The sequence below is a fragment of the Planococcus citri genome, chromosome 2, assembly GCF_950023065.1.
Source record: "Planococcus citri chromosome 2, ihPlaCitr1.1, whole genome shotgun sequence".
Classification (NCBI taxonomy): Eukaryota; Metazoa; Arthropoda; class Insecta; order Hemiptera; family Pseudococcidae; genus Planococcus; species Planococcus citri.
Genome location: NC_088678.1, coordinates 17,652,203 through 17,679,804, shown reverse-complemented (window position 1 = coordinate 17,679,804; position 27,602 = coordinate 17,652,203). Strand labels below are relative to the sequence as shown.

The 27,602-nt window shown below is 34.6% G+C and overlaps 2 protein-coding genes and 1 long non-coding RNA gene across 5 annotated transcripts in view; 2 read left to right on the top strand and 1 right to left on the bottom strand.

The window, feature by feature from the left end:
- LOC135834839 (uncharacterized) overlaps positions 1–27,602 on the bottom strand; it is a 174,201-nt gene that overhangs the window by 124,550 nt on the left and 22,049 nt on the right. The window lies entirely within an intron of this gene.
- Positions 18–6,211, top strand: tctn (tectonic). The gene is made up of 6 exons (XM_065348796.1): positions 18–401; positions 3,781–3,972; positions 4,063–4,231; positions 4,321–4,526; positions 4,619–5,185; positions 5,283–6,211. The coding sequence occupies exons 1-6, from the start codon at positions 18–20 to the stop codon at positions 5,751–5,753; spliced, it is 1,989 nt and encodes a 662-aa protein (XP_065204868.1). The 3' UTR covers positions 5,754–6,211.
- The window catches only part of Ptr (Patched-related), a 42,794-nt gene continuing 38,584 nt past the window's right edge, over positions 23,393–27,602 (top strand). The window contains exon 1 of the mRNA XM_065348801.1: positions 23,393–23,764. The gene's annotated coding sequence lies outside the window, so the exon portion shown is untranslated. The remainder of the gene's footprint in view (positions 23,765–27,602) is intronic.

Sequence of the window (27,602 nt, the reverse complement as noted above, 5' to 3'; positions counted from 1 at the left end):
AACCGATCAACGGAGTGATGTTTCTCGCCGTGTTCTATATTTTTCTACAAATTACTCTGGTACACGCCGATGAAAAAATCATCACCAGTACTGAAAGTGGTAACCAAGTTTGCGATATTGATAGTTCATGTAATACGACAACAATAACAACAGCAGTAGCGGAAACCGAAACAGATAAAACCAACTTGACCGATAAATGGAAATATAACGTAACCGAAACGAATTCTGCAAACGATACGATCATAAATATTTTTCATTTGAATGATACGTCGATTTCGAATAATAATATCTCGGATTCGAGTAATCAACATAATAATCAATCATCGGCAAACGTCGAAAATAAATCCACCAATACGAAATACCAGATTAATTATAGCGAAGACTGCGAATGCGATGTGACGGTATGTACTTCTACCACCTACTCGTACCTGTGCCTATTTACAGCCTCTATTACACAGTATGACACAAAAGTAGTGAGCAGGGTTGTTAAATTACCGTAATTTATTAAATACGGTGGTAAAATACGCTATTCTACGGTATTTATGGTATTTTAGTAATTTGGATATGAAGAGTTATTTTTTGTAGTTTGACTTCGAAGTTCTGAACTTCTGACCTGCATCTGAAGTAAAGTTTCATCTGTTTAAGGTGTTATTAGAGATTATAGGAAATTTTCCATGGACATTTTTTGGAAATTTATGGGGAAAATTTTTGGCAACTTTCAAATCATAAATTTCCATGGAAATTTGGAGATTTATGAAGGAAAGATGAAAAAAAAGTGTTAATTTGGCTTTTTGGTAAATTATGGTAAAATACGGTAATAAACTTTTGGTAAAATACCGTAAAATACCGACGTAATTTACCAACATAAATTACCTTACAGCCCTGGTAGTGACCAGTGGATTTTATTTTTAAGGGGAAAGAGCTTGAGAGATGAATGAAGAGGCGTTGAGGAGGGAAAAATATGGGGTTTCAAAAGCGACCTTGAAAATTTCAAGCCAATGCACTGGGTGTCCACACATTGAAAAACCGGTTTGGTCAAAAAAATTCAAACTGGTTTTTATTGGCGCAATGCATTCTACACACTAAGGCGACAAAAACATGAATTTTTTGAAACTGGTTCATTGATTTGCAACCAGTTAACAAAAAATACCCAAAAATTGTAAATAGAAAAAAAAGCTTGTAATAAAAGTTGTAGAGCGCGAAAAATTACACAATCTATTCAATCACATTTTGAAACCGGTTCATTGGCTTGTACTTAGCAACATTTTTTTTGACAACCACCTAAAAATTGGAGATCAAAAATTACCTAAAAATTCAAGGTCGAGAAAAAAGCTTGAAACAAAAGTTGTAGGGCATGAAAAAATTACCTAATTGTGTTCAATCACATTTTGAAACCGGTTCATATGGTTTACATTTAGCTACCAGTTTTTGACAACCACCTAAAAATTGGAAATCAAAAATTATCTAAAAATTTGTGATAGAGTAGAAAGCTTGAAACAGAAGTTTGTGAGGCATGAAAAATGACACATTTGTGTTCAATCACGTTGTGAAACCGGTTCATTGGTTTGCATTCAGCAACCGGTTTTTCACAATCCCCTAAAAATTGAAGATAGAGAAAAAAGCTTGAAATAAAAGTTGTAGAGCGTAAAAAATTGAACCATTTTTGCTGATCGGATTTTGAAACCGGTTCATAATTTGCAACCGGTTATGAAAAATTACCTAAAAATTCAAGATCGAGAAAACAGCTTAAAACGATAGTTGTAGGGCATGAAAAAATTACCCAATTGTGTTCAATCATATTTTGAAACCGGTTCATTGTTCGCATTTAGCAAACCAGTTTTTGACAATCACGTAAAAATTGGAGACAGAGAAAAAAACTTGAAACAATAGTTGTAGAGCGTAAAAAATTGAACCATTTTTGATGATCGGATTTTGAAACCGATTCATAATTTGCAACCGGTTATCAAAAATTACCTAAAAATTCAAGATCGAGAAAAAAGCTTGAAACAAAAGTTGTGGAGCATGAAAAATTACCCAATTGTGTTCACTCACATTTTGAAACCGGTTCATTGGTTTGTATTATTCAGCAACCAGTTTTTGACAATCACCTAAAAATTGGAGATCAGAAATTACCTAAAAATTCAAGATCGAGAAAAACGCTTGAAACAAAAGTTGTAGGGCATGAAAAAATTACCCAATTGTGTTCAATAACACTTTGAAACCGCTTCATTGGTTCACATTTAGCAATCAGTTTTTGACAATCGCCTAAAAATTGGAGATAGAGAAAAAAAATTGAAACAATAGGTTGTAGAGCATGAAAAATTGAACAAATTTTGCTGATTGTATTTTGAAACTGGTTCACAATTTGCAATCAGTTATCAAAAATTACCTAAAAATTAGTGATAGAAAAAAAATCTTGAAAAAAAGTTGTAAGACATGACAAATAACACAATTCAGCTGAATCGCATTTTGAAACCGGTTCATTGGTTTGAATTTAGCAACCAGTTTTCGACATTCACCTAAAAATTGGAAATAGAGAAAAAAAATTGAAACAAAATTTGTAGAGCGTGAAAAATTGGACATTTTCGCTGATCGGATTTTGAAACCAGTTCTTAGTTTGCAAACAGTTATCAAAAATTACTTTAAAATTCTAGATAAAAAAGCTTGAAACAAAAGTTGTAGATCGTGAAAAATTGAACTATTTTCGCTGATCGGATTTTGAAACCGGTTCATAATTTGCAACCAGGTATCAAAAATTACCTAAAAATTCAAGATCATCGGGAGAAAGCTTGAATAAAAAAGTTGTGGGGCATGAAAAATTACCCAATAGTATTCAATCACATTTTGAAACCGGTTCATTGGTTTGCATTTAGCAACCAGTTTTCGACAATCAACTAAAAATTGAAGATATAGAAAAAAGCTTACAACAGAAGTTGTGGAGTGTGAAAAATTGAACCATTTTCGCTGATCAGGTTTTGAAACCGGTTCATAATTTGCAACCAGTTATCAAAAATTACCTAAAAATTCATAATCGAGAAAAAAACTTGAAACAAACGTTGTGGGGCATGAAAAATTACACAACTGTGTTCAATCACATTTTGAAACCGGTTCATTGGTTTGCATCCAGCAACCAGTTTTTGACAATAACCTAAAATTTGAACCATTTTTGCTGATCGGTTTTTGAAACCAGTTCATGATTTGCAACCAATTACCAAAAAATTACTTGAAAATTCAAGATCGAGAAAAAAACTTGATTGTGGGGCATGAAAAATTGCCCATTTTGAAACCGGTTCATTGGTATGCAATTATGCATTTAGCAACCAGTTTCTGACAATCACCTACAAATTGAAGATAGACAAAAAATCTTGAAACAAAAGTTGTAGTGTGAAAAATTGAACCATTTTCGCTGATCGGATTTTGAAACCGGTTCATTAATTCGCAGCGATTTACCAAAAATTACCCAAAAATTGTCGATAGTGGAAAAAGTTTGAACCAAAAGTTGTGGGGCCTGAAAAATTACACATGACAATTGTGTTCAATCACATTTTGAAACCGGTTCATTGGTTTGTATTCAGCAACCAGTTTCTGACAATCACCTAAAAATTGGGAATAGAGAAAAAAAGTTTGAAACATAAGTTTGTTGTAGAGTGTGAAAAATTGAACCATTTTTGCTGATCAGATTTCTAAACCGGTTCATTGAATCGCTGTGAGCCATTTTTGTGTCATACTACACGATATTCAAATCCTAGACTTAATTTAATTCGTATTATTTGATTTTAGAGGGGCAGTTGTGATATGAATTGTTGCTGTGATCGAGATTGCTCGCACGTGAATCGAGACGTATTCAAGAATTGTGTCGGAGTGAAGAGCGCCGAAGACGATAAATATTGTCCTACTAAAATACTAAACTCACCCCTATTATGCGTCGTGAAAGATAATCTGTACAGTAGACACTTTTATCCTCATCATCGGGTATAATACCTTGGTTTTTTCCCCTCTTCAATTATTCCTTTTCTTTTGTATCATTAAAATAATTATCGAGATGATGTTTTCGTTCGGCAGATTGCAGAAGAACCTTCGAATGTTGATAAATTACTCAGAAACAGAGAAGCTTACAGCTGGTCGTTTCCAATCGCACCTCCGGAAGAACCAGAAATTGATCAAAGTTTCGAACCTTATGAGCTATCGTCTCCTGTTTGGATCCATGATGGAGAATCGGTGCAATTTTTTCGTCAGTATTTCTTGCACTTTCATTAGGTACCTAATTAGAATAATCTTTGTACCTGAATATTAACGACGATCTACGTATTATTATGGCAGAGCTTCCTAAATCCACAATAATGTCACGAGACTGCTCGCATAAGGGAATAATGAAATACCTCGAAGATTTCGAAGAAACTTGTACTCATCGTGTAACAAATGTATCGGCCAGCGACTGCAGCAATAATTTATCCATTTTCAACGCAGCTAATTATTTTCAAAATTTTTCTTTCGTATCAAACCCTGTTTTGATGAATACAACTTCTGTAAGTCCGAGTACCACCTACCTTACCTACTTCAATACTTAGTGGATAATAATTATATACATATCGTTCTGATTGAACTTCTGTCTCTCTAGAACTGTTCGCAACACAACTGTATCAACGTAACGACATTCATTTGCGAAACTGACGACTCCCTAACGTGCCTTAAAATCAACTCATCAACGAAGCTAACCTCGTACTCATCCTCGAGTAAAATCTGCCAGCAAGCTGTCTCTTCAGTCCACTATGCCATACACCATAATGGTACCGAAGGCATAACATCGGTCTTTCTTTATCTTCAACTGGGTGATATTGTCTTCAAAGAGAATCTTTTGTGGGCTCTGAGCTTCAAATTGAGTTACCACTGGGCAGGTCAGGGTCACTCGTTCCAGCTCAGTGGATACCCAGGGTATGTACTGGAAAGGCCTATCATCACCGGCTATAAAGTCTACCAAGCGCTGAAAGATAATAAGACTATGGAAAGCATGAAGATGAGTTACAATAGGCACGATTGGTTAACCGTATTTCGTACCAATAGCGACGGTTCTTGTTTAAAATTGCAAAGGGAAAATATCAAATTTCGCGAGAATCTTTATACCCATTGCTTTCTCGATGTGCCAGTTTCGAGAACTATGGAAAGCTGCGAAGCACTTCAGAATGAGGTGAGTTTCTTCGTATGATTATTGAAAAACCTAGTTAGGTAGGTAGGTACCTATTTATCTTGAAATCCATTCATTTTGTTTGTTTTTTGTCGACCAGATTTACGATATAATATTCGGTCTCAGTATAAACCTATCGAACGTCTACATATCCACGACTGGCGATCCGGATACCACCGATAAGAAAAAATGGGCTCCAATTTTATTAGATCTGCCATCGAATATACTCAACGATTCGTGCCACGGATTAGTAACAGCGATGAAAATGGTAATCCTGCATTCGATCGTCGGTGACTACGACGACCCTCAGCAAATTATAATGGGAGTTAAAGTGAGTGGAAAATCATCGCATAGGAGTATTCTGAAAACGAACAAAATCAAGATATCTTTTTCCGTGAATTTCCACGACGTCACCAACTCTCCGTTGAGGATTTTCGCCGAACCGCCTACTTACGAAATTAAACTTCCGACAGACTTTTTCTATCCTTTTTTCTCCAGTGCAATGGCAGTACCAAAGATGTCCATTATTCTAGGATCGGTATTAGCTTTCGTATTGTTTTATACGAGGTAACATTTTCGCATGTTCGAGTGTTTGTTTTTCTCTTGTAAGGAATACCTACTTAGTACCTACCTATTTGTTTATGGACGTCGTTATTCTCTTACCTTTGAAACTAAATGTCAATTGGCAGCGATCGATTGTTACATCTTCCATTAAATGCCATTAATCTAATCGCTCGATGCAAGAAGTACCCCTAATGTTTTTCAATTTTATTCTACGTGTACGAATTCACCATTTTTTTTTTCATGTGTTGTAAATCTAATTGTAAGTCTACTTTTGAATTTTATATTCATCTTGCTTCATTTTATTATACTTCGCATTGTATTTCTGCTTATTTTAATAGCTATACTTTATTTACTAATGAATTATCATCTATAGTTAATTCAATCTACTCATCTGCGTAATTTATGCTAATAATTTATTTCCAAAAACAACGATTCAAACAGCGAATCTTTCACCAAGTAGGTGAGCCATTTCGCTATTTACTCGATTTTTTTATTTTTTCAATAATATGTTTTTTTTTGGATTTTTTTTCTATTTTCAATAATATTTTTTGAATTATTGATATCGTGTTTTGTGAATTATTTTTTTTGTAATTTTTAAGAAAAAAGTAAGTTAAAGTTTTCAACAGCATTTCGCCAGAACACAAGTTTTTGTCAATTTTTGGCAAAAGCAATACTTCTTCATGCCTTTATGGCAATTATTGGAAAAAATACACTTTCTCGCAATTTTGGTCAAAAAACGATAATTCTGGACAATTTTGAAGAAAAAAAACTAGCTCTTTTCGAGTGTTCTGCGCAGAAAACCTACAGTCTTTAGCCATTCTTGAAAAAAACGACAATCGTTGACAATTTTTAGCAAAAGGCAAGCAATTGCAGTCAAAAAACGAGAATTCTGCACCATTTTGAAAAAAAGTATAGGTAAATCTTGGAATTTTACTTTTTTTTTGGAAAAGCGAGAATTGTTGATAATTTTGCAAAAAATTGGCCGTTCCAATTTTTGTCAAATAAATACAAAAAGAAAAAAAATTCAAAGCGAGATTTTTTTCAATTCTTGGCGAAATGCAAGATTCTGACAATCTCAACAAGACCAGAGCTTTCCGGCAAAACAGCTGGAATAGACATCAGCCAAAAGAAATTTTTTTTGTAATTTTTAGAAAAAAAGTAAGTAAAAGTTTTCAACAGCATTTCGCCAGAACACGAGTTTTTGTCAATTTTTGACAAAAAGCAAGACTTCTTCATGCCTTTTATGGCAATTATGAGAAAAAAATACACCTTTTCACAACTTTGGTCAAAAAAACGAAAATTCTGGACTATTCTGAAAAAAGTAGCTCTTTTGGAGTTAACTGCAAAAAAAAAAAAAAACGACTATCTTTAGCCATTTTTCAAAAACAAAAATGAAAATTTTCGTCAAATTTTGAAAAATGGACAATTGTCGAAAATTGTTAGCAAAAGGCAAGACATTGCAGTCAAAAAACGAGAATTTTGGATCCATTGCAAAAAAGTACGTAGCTCACGATAATCTTAAGTCATTTTTCCAAAAAAAAATGTCAATTTTAGTCAATTTCTGAAAAATGGACAATTGTTGAACATTTTTACCAAAACCGATAATTTTTTCAACTTTTGAAAAATTGACAATTGTTGACAGTTTTTGGCAAAAGGTACCTCGGGCGAATATTTCTCGCGATATTATGTCTGAAGAGCGAGACTTTCTGGCAATGCAAAAGCGATACTTTTGAGTAATATTGGGAGGAAACTTTGTGAATTTTTGAAGAAGTTTTCTGCGAAAAAGGGAAAATTTTTACCAGTTTATGGCGAAAACCGAGACCTTTTGGCGATTTTGAACGAATGCAAAATTATTGCCTATTTGTGAGAGAAAGCAATAGTACATACTTCGATTACTTGAGTAAAAGACGGGGCCTTGTAACCATAACTTTGAAACAGTGTAGCCAGTTGGGAAAAAATTAACATGCATTGTATAAACTTTCGTCCTATGGATACTGTATCACATATTAATATAATTTTATTTTTCTAGAATTATACCTACATAAAAAAAATTAAATTTTGAACGATTTGCTTTAAAAAAAAAGTTAAAAGCGAGACTTTCTTTAATTTTTGCCGAAATGCAAGATTTTGACAATCTTAGCAAGACAAGAGGCTTTCCGGGAAAACGGCTGGAATTTTGGACAACTCTTCGAAAGGTCACTGTGATATAGGGCATACTGCCTCCATCGCCTAAAGGGGGATGATTTTGTGAACCCCTTAAACTGAAAAGTTTGGTAACATGTTCTTTACGAAGGGTAAAATAGTTAGCAATTTGTCATCAATTGAATGACAGATTTATGATGACAAGTTGGGTCTTTGTATGGAGCTCGCGGCCGCGAGTGGATTATTTAAATAGGGGAAAATGCTGACAAAGATCTTAGCCTTTGGTCACGTGACTATCTCAAAAAATTATATATACAAGTAGTCCGCGGCATTTTCTTCACTTAGTTCCGTTTCCTGCAGTAAGATGGTTCTTCGTCATTTTAGTAATAAGTTTTTATTTGTTAACACCTCGCGTGTGAAATTATATAATTTGATTTAGACAATCAATTGATCCGATGATCAATTGTATTGGAGTTCTTTTCGGTAGTTTGAGGTGTATCCGGACACCTGTAAATTATGCGAAGTGTTACGTGAAATCTCGTTTAGTTAAGGTGCCATCGAAGTCCTTAGTTTTGGTAGGACCCCAGATAGAGATGGTCAATGTGGACAGTTTTCAGGTAAATGTTAAAGCGCATTTATCATCAGGGTAATTGGCTTATTACTAATTATTGTTATAGGTAGGTATGTGGAATCGGAGAATTCCATGCCTACCTAATATATTATCAATGGTGATTTGCATGACTTCATCGTGTATTTTGTGTATAGGTTTCTTATTTTTCTACTCGTGAGCATTCCCTAAATAGGAAGAATGCTACGAGGAAATTAATTAAGTGCATCTAGCACTTCGTCACCCTAATACGTAAAGTATCTAACTCCATTTTTTTTCAAAAATGAGTTATGAACACCATCTGAATGGTGAACACTTCATATGGAACTTCCGACCTTAAAAACTACTTTAGGCGAATTCATTGGTGTACAATTCGCGTTCGAAGTCAGGAAAATTATCTAACTCCACTAAAGGATAACGCACTGTTTATTTAGCTATGTGAAACTGTTTCATTTTTACGTTACATGAAAATGAGTTATGAACACCATTTGAAAGGTGAACACTTCGTATGGAACTTCCGATGTTGAAAATTACTTCAGGTGAATTCATTGGTGTACCATCCACGTTTGAATTCGAGAAAACTATCTAACTCCACTCAAAGTGGCTTAAAAGGTGTCAAGTGAAAAAAATTTTTACCAGAATTTTTTTTTTACTATAATAAATAACCTTAACTATGTAACACCCATCAATAGTTGATAATGCTGTTTTTCGCATTTCCTGAACAATTTACAAAAATGGAGTTAGATAGTTTACGTATTAGGGTGACAACTAGTTATAAATTATGCATTTCACTTCCTTATGACGGATTGTAGTAGACTTAGTCTACCGATAGGTAGAACCGATGTCCTATGCATAAATACGTTATAATAAATTCTTTAAATTGTGATGTACGTTGTCTTTATTTCAACGTTCGTTACAAAGTTTTTGCATAGTTATATCAGGTTATTGGTTAGATAGAGAGTCTTGAGCTATCCAGGCAAATAGGGAAATATTCCTAAGGTGATATTTCTAGAACTCACTAGCATAGGAAAACAAATAATTCCTCCTCTCCCTCTACTCAGTGGCGCTAATTATAACTATGTCAACTATCACTACATATTTTTTTTGTAAATTTTTAGGGAAAAAGTAAGTAAATGTTTTCAACAGCGTTTCGCTAGAACACTTTTTTCAATTTTTGGCAAAAAGTGAGACTTTTTCAAGCCTTCATGACAATACATAGATATTAGAAAGAAATACGCCTTTTCACAACTTTGGTCAAAAAACGAGAAAAAAATAGCTCTTTTGGAGGTTATTGCAAAAAAAAACCGACAATCTTCAGCCTTTTGTCAATTTTTGAAAAATGAGAACTTCAGGACTTTTTTAAAAAAAAGTATGGTTTGCAGAAGACGAAACTTTGCTAGCAAAAAACGAGAATTCTGGGCCAAGTCATCATCTTTAGACGCAAGAAATCAGCACTTGGACTATTATTACTTCAGGTTTAGATTGTGTGTTCCCATATTCAGAGATGTCGCAAAAGCAGGGAAAAATTAAAGTAAGTAAAATTTCTCAACAGCATTTCGCCAGAACACGACTTTTAGTCAATTTTTGGCAAAAAGTAAGACTTTTTCAGGCTTTCATGACAATACACATACAGGGTGATTCGGATAAGACATGAAAAATTAAAACCACGTATTCCACTCATAAATAGGAGTAAAAAATGTTATATACACCATGGACCGAAACCTCTTCATTCCGGAGTTATTGACCTTTGAAGGGAGCCAGCTGTTTTCTTAAAAGTGGCCGTTTCTGCGTCTCTATTGAAAATTTTGTTGGGTGGGGGGGTAGGTGGTGGAAAAAGTGAAGTGAGATCTCAGAAATGTAGAGTATCATTATTTTCTGTTTTGGTCCATAACTTGATGTTTTGAAGTCAGAAATATGTTTTCTTAGATGAAAAACAATCAAAACTTGAAGTTAGATTAAATTATTTCGAATTTTATTAATTAATGCGGTAGTACTTCTCATTCGACACTCATTAAACTTCAATTTTTCTTTTTTGGTCCATTGGATGCTGAATAATCAAATTTTTCAATTTTGACAATCTCTCCAATTTTTTTATAAACTAATGTTTTTGAACAAAAGAGACCACATGTTTAAACTGAATACTATTCCGACCTATTCAAACGGTCCTTGGGCCACCAAACTTATATGGAAAATGATGAAAGGGAAAAAAAACTTCGTCGGTGAGGCGAGGCATACGAGGAGTAGGTATTCTTCTCCTTGTATGTTATTTTCCCTACCGCAATGCTGCTAACAGTAGGACTTGGACGTTTAATTTGCTTTCTATACTGAATTGTGAACTAATAACCGGCGCAAATTGTACCGTAAATCAGCATTAAAATGACGTCAGCGCATTTCCAGCTACGTTTTGGATGCTCGAACCAATTTTTTTTCTAAAAAAGATTTTGGTAATGAAAAAAGCTCGAACAAGCAACCCAAAATAAAACAATAAGACAATAAATATGGCAAAAGAGAACAAAACAGGCAATCGAATATTCGCTAATTACAAAAATATTCGCTGATTACAAGATGGTTTTTGCATTTGCTTCCACTATATTGGTTTAAGATTGCGTTGATTGCCAACTTTGTACTCATTTTACAACTTTTTGGCAACGAAGTGAGAATTATTGCAATTTCTGGAAAGAAAAAGCTAATTTTTGGCAACAAGTAAGACTTTGGCAAATCTTACGTTAGCAATTTGAGAATTATTGAAAAAAAAGTATTCAATATTTTTATTAGCATTTTTTGCCACAAAAAACCAACACATTAGGGTTATTCCTAAAAAAAAAACTTTTCAGCAATTTTTGTTGAAAAGCAAGAGTGCAAGTCTACAACAATTTTATAAAAAAGTGAGACCTTGTGTTAGGTTGCCTATTTTGAAAATTGAAGGGGCAAAATACGTTTTCAGAATTTGAGAGCCAAAATACAATTTTGACCATGGGGCTCGGTAATACAGGGTGTTCCAGAATAACCTTTCACTTTTGTTTTATTAGTAGCTCTGAGAGAAAAATGGTTACGGAAATTTTTTTATAACCAAAATGAAGTAGAAATGTGCCGTTTTTAGACCATATATTTGAGTTTTCATTATAAATTAAGTTTTAAAAATTATTCCACCAAGATGTTTTCCATCATTTTTGACACAATCGACCAAACGTTTTTTAAAATTATTGAACACTTTGTTGAGCATTTCTCTTCTAATCAGTCTTGATTCACGAATAATATTATCTAGGAGCTGTTTCAGAGTCCTAGGATCATCTTGATATACTTTTGACTTGAGGTAACCCCATAAAAAAAAATCACATACTGAAAAATCAGGGGATCGAGGTGGCCATGAAATTTCTGTGTTCAGCGAAATTATTCGATGACCAAAATGCTCACGCAATAAAGAAATCGTGTCCGTTGCGGAATGACAGGTAGCGCCATCCTGTTGGAACCAAGTAACTCTATACTTGTGTCTGCGTTTCAATTCAGGAATGAGAAACTCGTTTAACATTTTGCGATACCTCTCACCGTTCACCGTTTCATCAAACACATACGGTCCCACTATACCGAATTTAGCCACGCCCATCCAAACAGTCAACTTAGCGGAGTGTAGAGGTTTCTCGTGTATTATCATCGGATTCTCTGTCGACCAGTAGCGCATATTTTGTTTATTCACATCACCGTTTAGATAAAAATGAGCTTCATCAGTAAAGAGTAACGAGTTCAATGGAATCTCACCAGTATCAATTCTTGTAAGCATATCCTCGGCAAATGATTTTCTTCTCACAAAATCAGTTTTTTGTAACTTTTGAATGATTAAAATCTTATATGGATGGAAACTGAGGTCTTCAGATAAAATTCGTTGCAGAGAAGTTGGTTTGATTTTTAAATTTAACGCTCGTTTACGTATTGAAGTGGTAGGGGTAGTCTGTACTGAATGCCTTACTCGGTCCGTTGTTTCTGGCGTTCTTACTGATCTTTTCCGACCTGTAGGCTTATTTTTACAAGCATGAGCGGTTTTCTCGAAGTTTTTTACCCATAATTTCACTGTTGGCCTCGATGGCACTTCACTTTTACCGGTAAGTTTAAAATGTTTGCGGAAGGCACGAATTGCACTAATGTAAGAGTCATTATTTTTGAAAAAGGCCTTTACAATAAAAGCGCGCTGCACAGCCGTCCACTTCTCCATGGTAAAAAATTAATACTGAAACATAATTCGGCATGTGTTGGCTACCTGGAACCGCTTTTACCATTCCCCTAACACCATTTGAACGCAGATCAGTGCTCACCAAAATGTGAAAGGTTATTCTGGAACACCCTGTACTTCGGAAAATGAACGAAGTTGACAATTATGACTTATTGCTCAACTTGCAATTTGAAGAGGCTACACGTATGATTTTCAATTTCAAAAAATTAACAAAATTTTGTTATGATAAATTTTTTTTCCAACTCTAAAGTTTAAAAACTTTTCGAAGCTCCACAATTTTTGGTTTGCTAAAAATTTCATTAAATTTACAACTTCCGAGCTTCAAAATATTTCAAATTTCAAAATCCATAACTGCTCTAATTAAATCTACACTGCCGAACTCACAGCTATTTTCCACTGCCTCTGTGATACATTTACCTACTTATGAATCAGAAAATAAGTCTTTCTTAATTCAGAGTGATTCCCTCCGCTCACTAACTGCTATCAAAAATCTATTTTCTGGCCAACCCCCTAATGCAAAATATTCATAAAAGTCTATTTGATTTACAAAATTCAAACTTCTTCATCCAATTTATGTATGTACCCAGCCATGTTGGAATCACAAGAAATGAAATTGTAGATAAAAATGCAAAATCCGCCACTACTCTTTCTCTTCTCACATTTATCACAGCTGACGACCTTAAATCTATCTTTACCCAAAAAATGTTGGTCCCTCCAAACATCAAACAAACTCTTTCACCACAAAAAAACTACTCAGCCTTGGAAAAATCTATCTCAACTACTCGTAAATAGACTTGAAGAAATCATTATAACCAGATTGAGAATTGGCCACACAAAACTCACCCACAATCACCTCTATGAAAAGGCCCCAAAACCCACATGCCAGTTCTACACGTCAGAACTTATATCTGTCCAACACTTACTATTTCGCTGTCCCTCCTTACATCAACACAGACTATCCCTACAAACAGACGAAAGATCCATATGGCCTATTCATACCAGACGACCCTTCCAAAATTAAAAAAATTCTTAGACCTAATTAAAAAACTTGACCTTTACAACTCGATTTAAATCTCACACGACGGGTGTAATAATCAAGTAATTACAAACACCAAAAAAAAAAAAGCTTAAGGACAATTTTTTTTTTGTAATTTTTGGGAAAAAAGTAAGTAAAAGTTTTCAGCAGCATTTCGCCAGAACACGAGTTTTCGTCAATTTTTGACAAAAAGCAACACTTCTTCATGCCTTTATGGCAATAATGAGAAAAAAATACACATTTTCGCAACTTTGGTCAAAAAACGAGAATTCTGCACCATTTTGAAAAAAAGTAGCTCTTTTGGAGTGTTCTGCAAAATAAAAAAAAACGACAATCTTTAGCCATTCTTGAAAAAAACCGACAATTTTTTGATCAATTTTTGAAAAATTGACAATCGTTGACAATTTTTAGCAAAAGGCAAGCAATGGCAGTCAAAAACGAGAATTCTGGACCATTTTGAAAAAAAGTAGGTAAGCCTTGGAATTTTCTGCAAAAAAAACGACAATCTTTAGGTCTTAGAATTGTTGACAATTTTGGGCAAAAGGCAAGACATTTGCGAGCAAAAAACGAGAATTCTGAACTATTTCGAAAAAAATGAGGCCTTCTGGATTTTTCTGCCAAAAAAAAAAAAAAAAAACGCAATTTTTACCCATTTTTCAAAAACAGCGACAATTTTTGTCAATTTTTGAAAAAGCCAGAATTATTGACATTATTGCAAAAAATTAGCCGTTCCAATTTTTGTCAAATAAAATACCCACTTACCAAAAAAAAAAAAAAATTCAAAGCGAAATTTTGGCAATCTTAGCAAGACAGAAAGCATTTCGGCAAAACAGCTTGAATCCAAACTCTGTTTTAAGATTTTTTCTTTTGTAATTTTTAGGAAAAAAGTAAGTAAAAGTTTTCAACAGCATTTCGCCAGGGCACGAGTTTTTGTCAATTTTTTACAAAAAGCAAGACTTTTTCAGGCCTTCGTGAAAATTATTGGAAAAAATACACATTTTCGCAATGTTAGTCAAAAAACAGGAATTCTGGACCATTTTGAAAAAAATAGCTCTTTTGAAGTTTTCTTTGCAAAAAAAAAAAACGACAATCTTTAGCCATTTTTCAAAAGAGTCAACAACTTTTGTAAACGAGAAATGTTGACATTTTTAGGCAAAAGGTAAGACTTTGTATACAAAAAACGAGAATTCTGAACCATTTCGAAAAAAATTTGGTCTTTTGGATTTTTCTGCAAAAAAAAACAATCTTGAGCCTTTTTCAAAAAAAAAAAAAAAAAAACGACAATGTTTGGCAAAAGGCAAGACTTCGCAGGAAAAAAACGAGAATTTTTTCGACCATTTTGAAAAAAAGTAAGTAGGTTTTTTGACATTTTCAGCAAAAAACGACAATCCTTTCCTTGGCCTTTTTTTTTTGTGCAGAAGGCAAAACTTTGCTAACAAAAAACGAGAATTCTCTGGATTTTGCTGCAAAAAAACGACAGAAACGCGGTGTGGTCTCATTATATTGGCTAATTCAAAAGCAAGTACGATGATAACAAGAGGGTTTTTGCATTTGCTTCCACCATATTGGTTTATGATTGCATTAATTGTTAAGTTTGTACTAATTTTTCTACTTTTTGGCAAAGAAGTTAAAACTTTTGCAATTTCTGGCAAAAAAAACTAATTTTTGGCAAAAAGTAAGACTTAGACAATCTTACGTTAGCAATAGGCATAATCTTTTGAGAATTATTGAAAAAAAAGTATTTAATATTTTTTTAGCATTTTTATTCCTAAAAAAAAAACTTTTCGGCAAGTTTTGTTAAAAAGCAAGAGTGAAAGTCTACGACAATTTTAGAAAAAAGTGAGACCTTGTGTTAGGTAATCAGACTAGGCCAAAAATTATACATACAGGGTGTCCGGGGAGTGGTGGTAGAAACTTCTGATTAGGATACTATAACCGAGTATGATTTAAAAAAGACATAAGATGAACAAAATGGCTATTTTGAAAATTTAAGGGGCAAAATACGTTTTCAAAATTCGACAGCCAAAATACAATTTTGACCTGGGGGTCGGGGTAATACTTCGGAAAATGAACAATGTTAACAATTATGACTTATTGCTCAACTTGCAATTTGAAGAGGCTACGTATGATTTTCAATTTCAAAAAATCAACAAAATTTTGTTATAATTTTTTTTTTCTTATACTCCAAAATTTAAACATTTTTTTAAGCTCGACAATTTTCGATTTGCTAAAAATTTAATTAAATTTACAACTTTCGAGCTTCAAAAACTTCTCAAAATTCAGAGTAAGAAAAAAAAATCATGACAAAATTTTGTTGTTTTCCAACGCGATTTTTTGAAATTAGAAATCATTTGTAGCCTCTTCAATTTGCAAGTTGGGCAAAAAGTCACGATAGGTAATTTTGTTCATTTTTGAAAGTATGGTGGTACTACGGCTACCATGGTCAAAATTTAACTTTGGGCTCTTAGATTTGGAAAACGTACATATTTAGCCCCTTCAATTTTCAAAATAGGCAACTTGTTCATCTTACGTTTTCTCCCACCTACTCGTACCCAGTTATGTCCAAATCTGAAGTTTGTACCACCACTCCCCCCCCCCCGGAAATCCTGTATATTTTCACAAATTCCCCCAAAAAAAGTTAAACTTGGAGAATTTTTTGAAAAATGTAGAGACTTTGGAAGAAAATTTTGAAGCGAGATTTGTCTTGAATTCTTGGCGAAATGCAAGATCTTGACAATCTTAGCAAGACAAAAGGCTTTCCAAATGACCACTTTCTAGAAAATTTTCTTTTTTAATTTTTAGGGAAAAAGTAAGCAATAGTTTTCAATAGCATTTCGCCAGAACACGAGTTTTTTCAATTTTTGACAAAAAGCAAGACCTTTTCAGGCCTTTATGGCAATTATCATAAAAAAATACACTTTTTTGCAATGTCGGTCGAAAAACGAGAATCCTGGACCATAATTTAAAAAAAGTATATTATGTTTTGGAGTTTTCTGAAAGAAACGACAATCCTCGGTCATTTTTCAATAGATGCGACCATCTTTAGAAAAAAAGTAAGTAAAAGTTTTCAACAGTATTTCGATATAACACGAGTTTTTGTCAATTTTTGGCTAAAGCAAGATTTTTTTTGGGAATTTATGGCAATCAGAAATAAATACATTTTTTTTGCAATGTCGGTCAAAAAACGAAAATTTTGAACCATTTTGAAAAAAAGTAGCTGTTTTGTAGTTTTCTGCAAAAAAAAAACCGACTATCTTCAGCCATTTTTCAAAAGATGCGACAACTTTTGCCCATTTTTGAAAAAAACAGGAACCGTTGACATTTTTTGGCAAAAGGCAAGGCATTGTGGGCAAAAAACGAGAATTCTGGACCATTTTGAAAAAAAATATAGGTCTTTCGGATTTTTCTACAAAAAATAAAGAAAAAACAATCCTGAGCCAATTTTGTAAAAAAAAACGGCAATGTTTGGAAAAAATCAAGACTTTGCAGTCAAAAAACGAGAATTCTGGACCATTTCGAAAAAAAGTAGGACTTTTGGAATTTTCTGCAAAGAACGACAACAATCCTTACCTTGGCCTTTTTTTTTTTTTTTTTTTTTGGAGAAGCGAGAATTGTCGACAATTTCGTGCAGAAGGCAAAACTTCGCTACCAGAAAACGAGAATTCTGGGCCATTTCAAGATAAAATCTGATTATAATTAATGTTGTTTCTTGGAAAAATCAAAGTAAGTAAAAGTTTTCAACAGCATTTCGCCAGAACACGAGTTTTTGTCAATTCTTGACAAAAAGCAAGACTTTTTCAGGCCTTCGTGGCAATTATTAGAAAAAAATACATTTTTTCGCAATTTTGGTCAAATACAAGAATTCGGGACCATTTTTAAAAAAGGTAGCTCTCTTAGAATTTTCTGCAAAAAAATTGAATTTTGAACAATTTGCTAAAAAAAAATAATAAAAAAAAGTAACTTTGAGTAATCAAAACGTTGAAAAAATAACCAAGTACACGAGTCCTGAAATCAAGCTCATCAATTAAGACACGAGACGATATAAACGTGAAAAACACACCAATCCACATCATTTATAAGTTCACTCGTGTATCATTGAGCTTTCAGTTCGATACTCTACTTACGGTTAGTTGATGGGTAAAACCTCTCGACGATTTGAAAATTGGAAATTTAAGGTCGGAAACGCGAGCGACACTGACGCGCCGGCGACGACGACGTTTTACAGCCTTTTCAAACACGAAAACGTCGAAATGAAATTGTTTTTTAAGCCGATTATCTAAACCAAAATGGAATTATATCCTATTCGCCGCAGCAGCCATCGGGTACGGTACATCTCGTATATATAATTGATTTTCGCTCGTACAAAAATTTCATCCGAACGAGGTAAATTGGATTTTCGGCCTATAGGGTTGTGCTTCAACCTTGAAGATTCTCATTCGTTATTGAGAACGTTATAAGGTGACCTACCATAAATACCCTACCTCATAGTAAAGTCTAATAGTAGACGGTCATTCCACGTCAATTCGACTAAGAAGTGGAAAGGGGGGGGGGGGTTCAGCGATTTTTTTGAAATTTTTCCTGTGGAAAAACCTTCCGAAGGGATGACCAATGGCGCAAATCGCAGCCCTCCAGTCCTTTTGTAAAGTCTGCTAGGGGGTGTCAAAGTTTTCAGTGAACTTGAAATATCATCAATTTCAGCAAAGGATTAGTCGATAACCGCGATACCTACAAAATTGGAACTTTTTCCAATAGTTAGGGGTTTTGAAAGGCTTTTTAGAGATATCATAAAAATCAGTGTTGCCAATTTTTTTCGTGTGAAAAATTAGCTCGAAAAGTTTCAAAACGTAGTTTTCATATCGTTCTGACTCTCAAAAATTCTGGGAAAAAAAATATTATGGACAACTTTTCACGTTGAACAACATAAATTAAAAAATTGGGATGGCATTATGTCGTAAAGTCGATTTTAGAAAATTGAAAGTTTACGAAAAAATGCGATTTTTTTATTTAAAACATGAAAAAAAGTTTTGAGCAGTGAAGTTGACTGATTTGACCCCTATTTATACGTATCCGTTGAAAAAGTTGAGAAACCACTTTCGCTCGATAAAATAAACTCATCAGAAAAAAATCAAAATTCGAATAAATTCAAAAAATGAACGAATAATAATTGTTTTGCTATGGGTGTGATTTTTTATCAACTTTTTCATGAAATACGTCAGAAAGAGGTCAAAATAAGTCTTCCTTCTCTTATTTTCGTTAATCCGATTTCCAATTCAACAAAAGGAACACAGGAACACACAAACTTTACTATCCTGTAGCACTATTGGATTCTAGAGTAAGTAACTTTGATATTTTTGATATTTTCGATTTTTTGACATTGTTCATTTTTTCTTGCTGCTTAGTTGTGATTAAGTATGTCTCGTGGGGGAAGAAAGCACAGAAACAAAGAAGCGGAAAAATCCGGTGAAAACTAAACAGCAAATGCGCAGAAAAACGTTGTTCAAAGATTTGCCCATAAGACCACATCGTCAAATGTTTCAGGATTTGAAATGAATACGGATGAAACACCTATTAAAAGTCCAAATTATTTTCTACGATTCCAAAAAAGAGAATTGAAGAAACTTGAGAGTATTATAGATCCCAATGATTTAAACGATGTAGACTAGGTTGCTCGAAATGATCTGACTAAATTAAAATAGAAAATTTCGATGAGAATGAAATCCAATTTGTGAATAGGTCAAAGTCAAGTCACTTCACAAAGAAGGAAACTAGCGGTGGAAAAAAGTTGCTCCTGTAGACAAACCTTCATTGATGAAAAAATTGTTATAACACCATCCCTATAAATATACTACAGGTAGGTATCAATAATGATAAAAAAGAATATTGTTCAGCCTTCAGTACTGACCCCATACTTATAATATTAGAGGGGTAAACTCAATCTTTACTGATCACATGCGTACTAAAATGAACGGGGAAGGAATAGATACTATGGCAGTCAAAATCTTTAATAGTCTCCCTCCACAAATCAGAGATGTTCATAACACTAAGCTATTTAAAAAAGCTCTTCATAAATGGCTATTAAAAAAGGCATTTTATGATGTAGATGAGTTCCTAAAGGGATCTAACTCTATTTAATTATCTATATGTATTCATTAATACTTCATTTTATTTTGTTTTGTTTCAATCCATTTTATTTTATTGTGTATTTTTATTGTTGTAAAGTAGCTCCCAAAATGTCCTGAAAATGCCTCTTTTCTTACTTCGTCACCTTAAAAAAAATTCAGATGTACATACCATCAGCTGTGATAAGAGGAATTGAACAATTAATTGTTGGGTCCGGACGATCTGAAGATTTTATTTTGGGAATGGTAACACAAGCAGTTAATGGTCACTCAATTTATGCATCTGAAAAATTAAATGAGCTTGATAAGAAATTCGAAAGCCAGAATCAACTGATCATTGACGTTGGACTCGCTGCTGGTAAGTTCACTCAATACTCAATATAATGAGAGTATTGAAGAAAGGCTTACTGAAATCTCAGATGCCATTAATATTATTAGAGTTACATTGGAAGAAACCAAATTTCCAAAATCAAGCCTTGGTAACTCCTGAGGAAGTGTCTGCTTCCGTTTCAGAGTCTCGTAAAGGGAAAATAAAAACTGATCCTCAGCCTAAAAGCCAGAGACCTATTGGGGACTTGACCATTAAAAAGGGAACATCCAGAGCTTCAACATCCACACACAAAGGATCTGAATCTGTTGGAGGATTAGAATCTGTCAGATCTTTAAAGAGAGGATGTGTCTCAGAAAAATGTCTTATCCACTCTTAAGGGATTGGAGATGAAACATGAGGTTCTTGAATTTCTGAATCCCTATTGACAATTTTACTAGCAGAATGCTAGCATTAGTAGCACCCACCTAGCATGAGTAGCAGGAAACTAGCACGATACTAGCGTTATGCTAGCATGAAATGAACTAGCATAACATGCTAGCAAAATGCCAGCTTATTACTAGCATGATACAAACTAGCAAGAAGTATGTTAGCAATACATAACTACCGAATGAAGCTAGCATTTCCCACTAGCAAAATGCTATCATTTATCTAGTATGAGATGAGCTAGCACAATGCATGCTAGCAATATGCTAGTTAAACCCTTGCCCCTTAATTACCAAGTGATGCTAGCAGTTCATACTAGCATGATGCTATCATATCGCTAGCATGGGGTGAGCTAGCAAAATATATGCGAGCAATGTGCTAGTCAAACCCTTGCCTCATAATTACCTAGTAATGCCAGTTCTCCCTGCTAGCATGATGCTATCATATTGCTAATGTGAGATTATCTAGCAAAATGTATGCTAGGGATAAGGATATGCTAGTTAAAACCCAGCACCATAATTATCGAGTGATCCCAGCAGCTCCTGCTAGCAAAATTCTACCATAATACTAGCCTGAGATGAGCTAGCACAATGTACGCTAGCAACATGCTAGTTATATCCTAGCATCATAATTACCGAGCGATGCTGGCAGTTTCTCCTATCATAAAGCTACCATGTTGCTAGCATGATATGAGCTAGTAAAAAGTACACTAGCCATACACTAGTTAATCCTAGCAGAATAATTATCTTATCAACAATTTCACTAGCAGAATGCTAACATTAGTAGCAGAATACTAGCACGGTGCTAGCATGGAATCAACTAGCAGATTACCAGTTAGAATGGTGTCAGCACTTAGCACTTTGCCAGCAGACATTTTATTGGAAAATTCATCCTAGCATAGAACTGGTATGATGCTAGCATGCGGTGAACTAGCAAAAGACAGGCCAGCAATTTGCTGGTTACATGCTAGCAGCATAATCACCGAGTAAAGCTAGCAGTCACTACTAGCATATTGCTAGTGCATTGCTAGCACCCTGTAATGGTGCTAGCATGAGGTGAACTAGCAAAAGGCATGCTAGCAATCTGCTAGTTACATGCTAGAAATACAATCACAGGTAAACTTGCACTAGTCTACTGCTAGCGCTATTCTAACCTTGGTAAAGCTAGCAGTCAAAGTACTAGCATAGTGCTGGATTTTTGTTAAAAGACTTCTTATCCAGGTGCTAGCAGTCAAGTGCTAGCATAATGCTAGCAAATTGCTAGAGTTGCTTTTTATCATGATACACTTAACTTCTCTTAGACGAAGTATGTAGTCAAGTCGAATATAAGCTCAATACAGATTTCTTGACCATTATTCTTGGCATATGGATCAATACTACCAGCTAGACGTTGGGACATCATCTTTAGGTAAACTACCAAGATCAATTCTATATAAGATCAGAACTGAGACTGACTCTGCATCTTGTAATGTTGATTTAAACGTAATTCTCGCTTCACAAGGCAATCCGTTGACAAAAAAAATAGGTACCCAATGTTGATGACTTGCCAATTGACATAGCAAAAACAATAATAGAATGCGAGAAAACCTTCAAATTTATTGACAAAGTTAATGTTAGGTAAAAATATCATCAGGCAAAGCACCCTAATCCTCCTTAATCGCAATTGACCAATCAGAGAATTCTATCAAAATGGAAAATACCGAGTCAATTCTCTCTGCACATATACACATGCCCCCATTATGCCGCAACAAGCACTCTCTTGACTCTGGTGAACCTTTGATCCGAACATGATTTCACATGCATAAACAAGCCCAAAATTTCCACTCTGCTTAAATAAGACAAGTTCCCACCACCACTTCCCTTTTCAGAGACAAGAAAAAAAGGAGAAGAAAGAAACATAGGGAGAAACAGAAACAAAAAGTTCCATTGTGGTAGGTATCGCGGTTATCGAGTAATCCACTGCTGAAATTGATGATATTTTAGGCTCACTGAAAACTTTGACACCCCCTGGCTGCCTTTTAAAATGGGCTAGAGGGCTGCGATTTGCGCCATTGGTCATCCCTTCGGAAGGTCTTTTCACAGGAAAAATGTCAAAAAAATCGCCGATCCCTCCCCTTTCCACTTCTTGGTCGAATTGACATGGAATGACCCAGTACGATTTAGGGTAACATTTTTTTTTACAAAAAAAATTGCAAATTGGTACAAAAATTATCAACTTAACAATAAGTATAGTTTGTTGAAAAAAAAAAAAAATGATAAACCAAGGTCTGGACATATGAATTGAATCACTTTCTATCCTTCGATTTGGTCAACAACCATGCCACAAATCGAAAAAGCGAGTTCCTAAAGCCATCGTTACTAAAGTTTCAGAATCTCAAATTGAGTTTTGAATTTTTTAAAATGCAAAAAATTCAACTGCCAAAAAAATTGTTTTCATGGCGATATTTCATCGTTTTCACCATTTCATTAATTACTATCATATTTTGAAAATACGATGAAAGTGTGCCTATTCACGTCAATCCCTCCTTCCCTTCACCACTGTAGGTATTCAACACGTCCAAACGAAAAAAAAATGCTTAATGAAAGAAAAACTGGTACCGAAGTGAATCTGGGAAAAAATAACTTCCGCTAAAAATGCGAACCCGACCGTCCTCCCCATGAATGAACCCCTCCCCCTCGCTCCAGTCCAGTACACAAGTTCACCCGATTATACTCGTAGTCGATCGTTCAAATTATTATCAAGACTTCTTGAACTCGTGTATAGTCTTCGGAGTCCATATACTCGATAATGGGTGCCTCGGCAGTGTTGCTTTCTCCTTTACTCTTTTCTTTCTAACATGTTACTGGAACGACGACGACATTAATATGCATGAAGTCGAGAACCTGTTACCTTGCTGGAGTAGCTGTGGGTAAGCGCAACGCTGCTGACAGCTCTGCCACAAAAGTAGACGAGTGGCCGAGAGCACGCGGTCGTTGGTTTTTCTTACTCGTATTCTGTTCTTGTTGTTGTTGTTGTGGCAAATAAATTCGATTTTTTTTTTTTACCAAGTGTTCGTACGGTTTCTCGTTGTAATCATGTGATTGTGTTCGAGTGGTGCCTCCAAATGTGATACATTTCTTAGTGCTTTGTTTGTTGGTGAGTAATTATTTCATTTATTCGTTTAGTTTTTTTTTCGTGTTTTCCTACGAGCTGAATGAAATTATCAAATCCCAAAAAAAATACTCGAAACAGAATGCACCCCCCCCTCCACCCTCTCAATTCTAAATCTGGATTTCAAAAATCAACTCCAGTATCTTTTTCGAATCTAAATCACGTTCAATGTGCTCTATTATAGACGATCCCTCGAAATAAGCTCATAGATAGGTATACGAGTAAAAGCAAACACCCGAGTTTCTACAATAGTTAATTTTTCACAGTAGACTACTCAGCTATACGATGATGTTATTCGAGAAACAAACTTCAATTAATTTTATACGACCAAGTAGGTAGGTACTTTACACCAATAAACCTTTGGTGGAAGCCTGCGGTAAACATAATTAGGGCTATATCTGTATCCACAACACTGTGACGTTCTCCAATGATTGCTTATCTAGGTACACTACTTTTTGCTCTATTTGACTGAATTTACATGTTCGTTCATATGAGACCTTTAACTAGATAGATAGTACTTCTAGTCGTGAAAATTTATTAGCCTTCGACGACAACGTGAACTTCAATCCATGCTTCTCATTTTATATTCATCGAGTACCCAATGAATGAACTAATTTTTTTTTAGGCAAATTTATCTATACACGAATCTTCCCATCACACGTCAAATTCTAAACATGCATAGTTCGATTTTTTAATAATAATACCCGCGCGTAATGATACTAAAAAAAAACCTTTGAAAGAACACGATTTTTTTACTCGAAAGAAAAAAAAATATGTACCCGAGAAAGAAGAAATGAAGAAACGAACGACAGAGAAAAAAAAACAGTTAGAAGATTCGACCTACATACCTAACCGCATCATGATACAGCTATTCGTTTGATACTTCGATACACAAACCTTCACCTTAACCATGTAACTACGTCTACGTATTTCGTGACGATGGTACTGCCCTATCCGGTTGTTCTTTTTAGTTAGATCTGTGAAAAATAGACGACGAAAGAGTCTTCGCGATAGTATAAGATGGTGAACTGTGCACCTCGCCCAAAATGTTGAGTTTGATGGGAAATATCTCAAAAGTTTTCTGAGTCGGACCCCCCCCCCCCCCACCATTCAACTCGAGTAATATGGTCGTATGTGCTCAAAATAGATGCTCGATCATGAGGATATTTTCCCAACTAAAATCTCTCATTCAGTTTTTAGGGGGGGAGGGGGGTGAAAGAAGAATAGAAGACTGACATTTTTAAAAATTCGTACAAAAAAATGGAGAGGACACATTCTGTGAAATTCAGACAGAAACGTTTTTCATCTAATGCATTTTTTTCAATTTTTTTGGTTCATTCTCAAAGCTCTTATACGGGGAGGGGGGCGAAAGGAGAACAGGAGAGGTTGAAATTTTTGAAAATTCGTAAAAAAAATGGAGGGGGACATTCTGTGAAATTCAGACATAACATTTTTCAATCCAATGCATTTTTTTTCAATTTTTTTGTTTATTCTCAAAGTTTTTATTCTGTGGCGGGGGGGGGGGGGGGGGGTCAAAACTACTCGCAAGACCAGAGGAAGATTTTGTCAGACCAATTTTCCAAATTTCTTATTAGATACTTTGATTGAAGAAGTTCCTCGGAGGGGAGGGGGTAATTTTTTTTCTCATAAGTTTCTCTACGAACTGAATACTTCTTCGAATACAAAAAAAAAACTGAACTTCGATTAACAATTTTTCAATTGAAAAAAAATTTCAACATGCAAAGCATCAAACTTTTTGGAAGGGAGGGGGTGGGACGAATTGGGTACAAGAATGTCGAATGAAAAACCAAAAATGGAAAATACTTTTGACTGATAGAACTAAGCATAAATACAATAAGAGCAAATTATACTCTTAAATTTATTCCAGTATGAAAATGAAAAAAAAAAGTAGCAGAGCCGATAAGAGCCTGGGGCAGATATCACGTTGGGTCCCATTTCCAAAGTAGAAGCTATTTTTAGGTTTTTGAGAGGGGGTGGTGTCGAATTAAAATTTGTGGATTGATGTTATAGAAAAACATTAATTTATTCAATTGACACAAAATTCGTATGACTTATGAAAATTTTACTTTCCTTTTTTGAGTTTTTGGAGGCCTCAAATAAAAAATTTGTTTGCTTCAAAATGAGAAACAAATTGGCTCGAGCGAAGCGAGGCCGACAGAGCTTGCGATGATTTTTATTTCGATATAACGAAAACGAGGTTTTTTTTACAAATACGAGTAAGTAGTTTATATTATGGTTTTTCGCATTTTAGAATTGAAATAATGTTTATTCGAAGGAATTTATTTCTGAAAAGGAAAAGAAAACAGGCTCGAGCCAAGCGAGGGCAAAAACTTCTAAGAATATATTTTGTATTTCGAGAAGGCATATAAAAACGAGGTTTCTCAATGTGACGACGAGTAGTTTATTTTTTGGCTTCAAAAATTTTAAAATTCAAATTATGTTATTTTGAAGGAAGATTGATTTTGAAGAACACAGAACAGGCCAAAGCGAGGGCAAAAGCTATTGTGAATTTGTATTTCGAAAGGCATAAAAACAAGGTTTTTTGTAAGGAGTTCATTTTTTAGCTTTGAAGCTTGATTTTTATCATCTAGGAATTTTTCATGTGGCTCTCGCAAAAGCTTTCGATAATTTGTGTTTCGAAAAGTAAAAAAAATTTGAGTGAAAATGACAAAATTTCTTGATTTTTCCAGTCTTGGGTGGTACTTACCTATTTTCGAAGGTGATATTTTCCTCCCATCGAACCCTCAAGGGAGTGACCTGCGATTTTCGAAAAACTCAAACTGCGGTGGACCCCCTCAATTTTCAAAAATTTTATAAAAATATTAATTCGCTGTAAAATTTGAAAATTTCAAGACTTCAAGTTCTGTTATCACTTAAAAGTCTCTTTCGAGTAAAGCAAACTCTCATGACGATTTTAGCCCCCTCCATTGAAAACCAAGCTGACTCCCTAAAATAGCTGAAATTCAATGTAAAATACAAATTTCAGCTATTCTAGGGGACCAACTTGGTTTTCTAGGGATGAGGTTAATATCCTGATGAGAGTTCATGTTCCTCAAAAGAGACTTTTAAAAAGTGTCAGAACTTGAAATTTTTGAATTTCAAATATTTTGTTTTGAAGTTGGATTTTTTTCAATTTTTTTGAAAATTGAGAGGCCCACCTCACCCGAGTTTTTCAAAAATGGAAAAAATAAAAAATAGAGAATTATTTTCTCACCAGAGGTCACCACTTTGAAGGCTGGGAGCAGAAGAAATGGCGATTTTTTTTTGTCATGTATTTAAGGACCACCCTATTCCAGATCGACCAAATTCACTGATTTTTCCAGGTTTTCCAAGAGAACGGACACCCTGTATAACAGTCTCGAAAATTCTCTTAGTAGGATCATTAAGGCCTTATATACTCAAAATGAACATTTTCACAAGAAATCGCCATCAGGTAGATTTCCCCCAACAAAAATCTCTTACTCAGGGTTTTTGAGGATAGAGAAGGGGGGGGAGGTTAAAAATTCTACCAATTCGGAATATTAATGAAATACAAAATGAACTAGTCTGTGAAATTTAGAAAAAATCAAGAGTTTTCATCCATTGCATTGCTTTCAACTCTCCCCCATTCTGTGTGATCTTATTGTGGTAAGAGAGGAGAAGGGGGAGGTGTCGTCAAAACTACTTGCACAGGCATCGTACCCAAATTTTTCTGAAAAAAAGTGACTTTAGTGACTTTCATCAGTGAAAAAAGTGACCAAAAAAGTGATCAATTTTTTTTAAATTCCAGCGTTCAGGAGAGCAAAAAATCGAGAAACAAAAG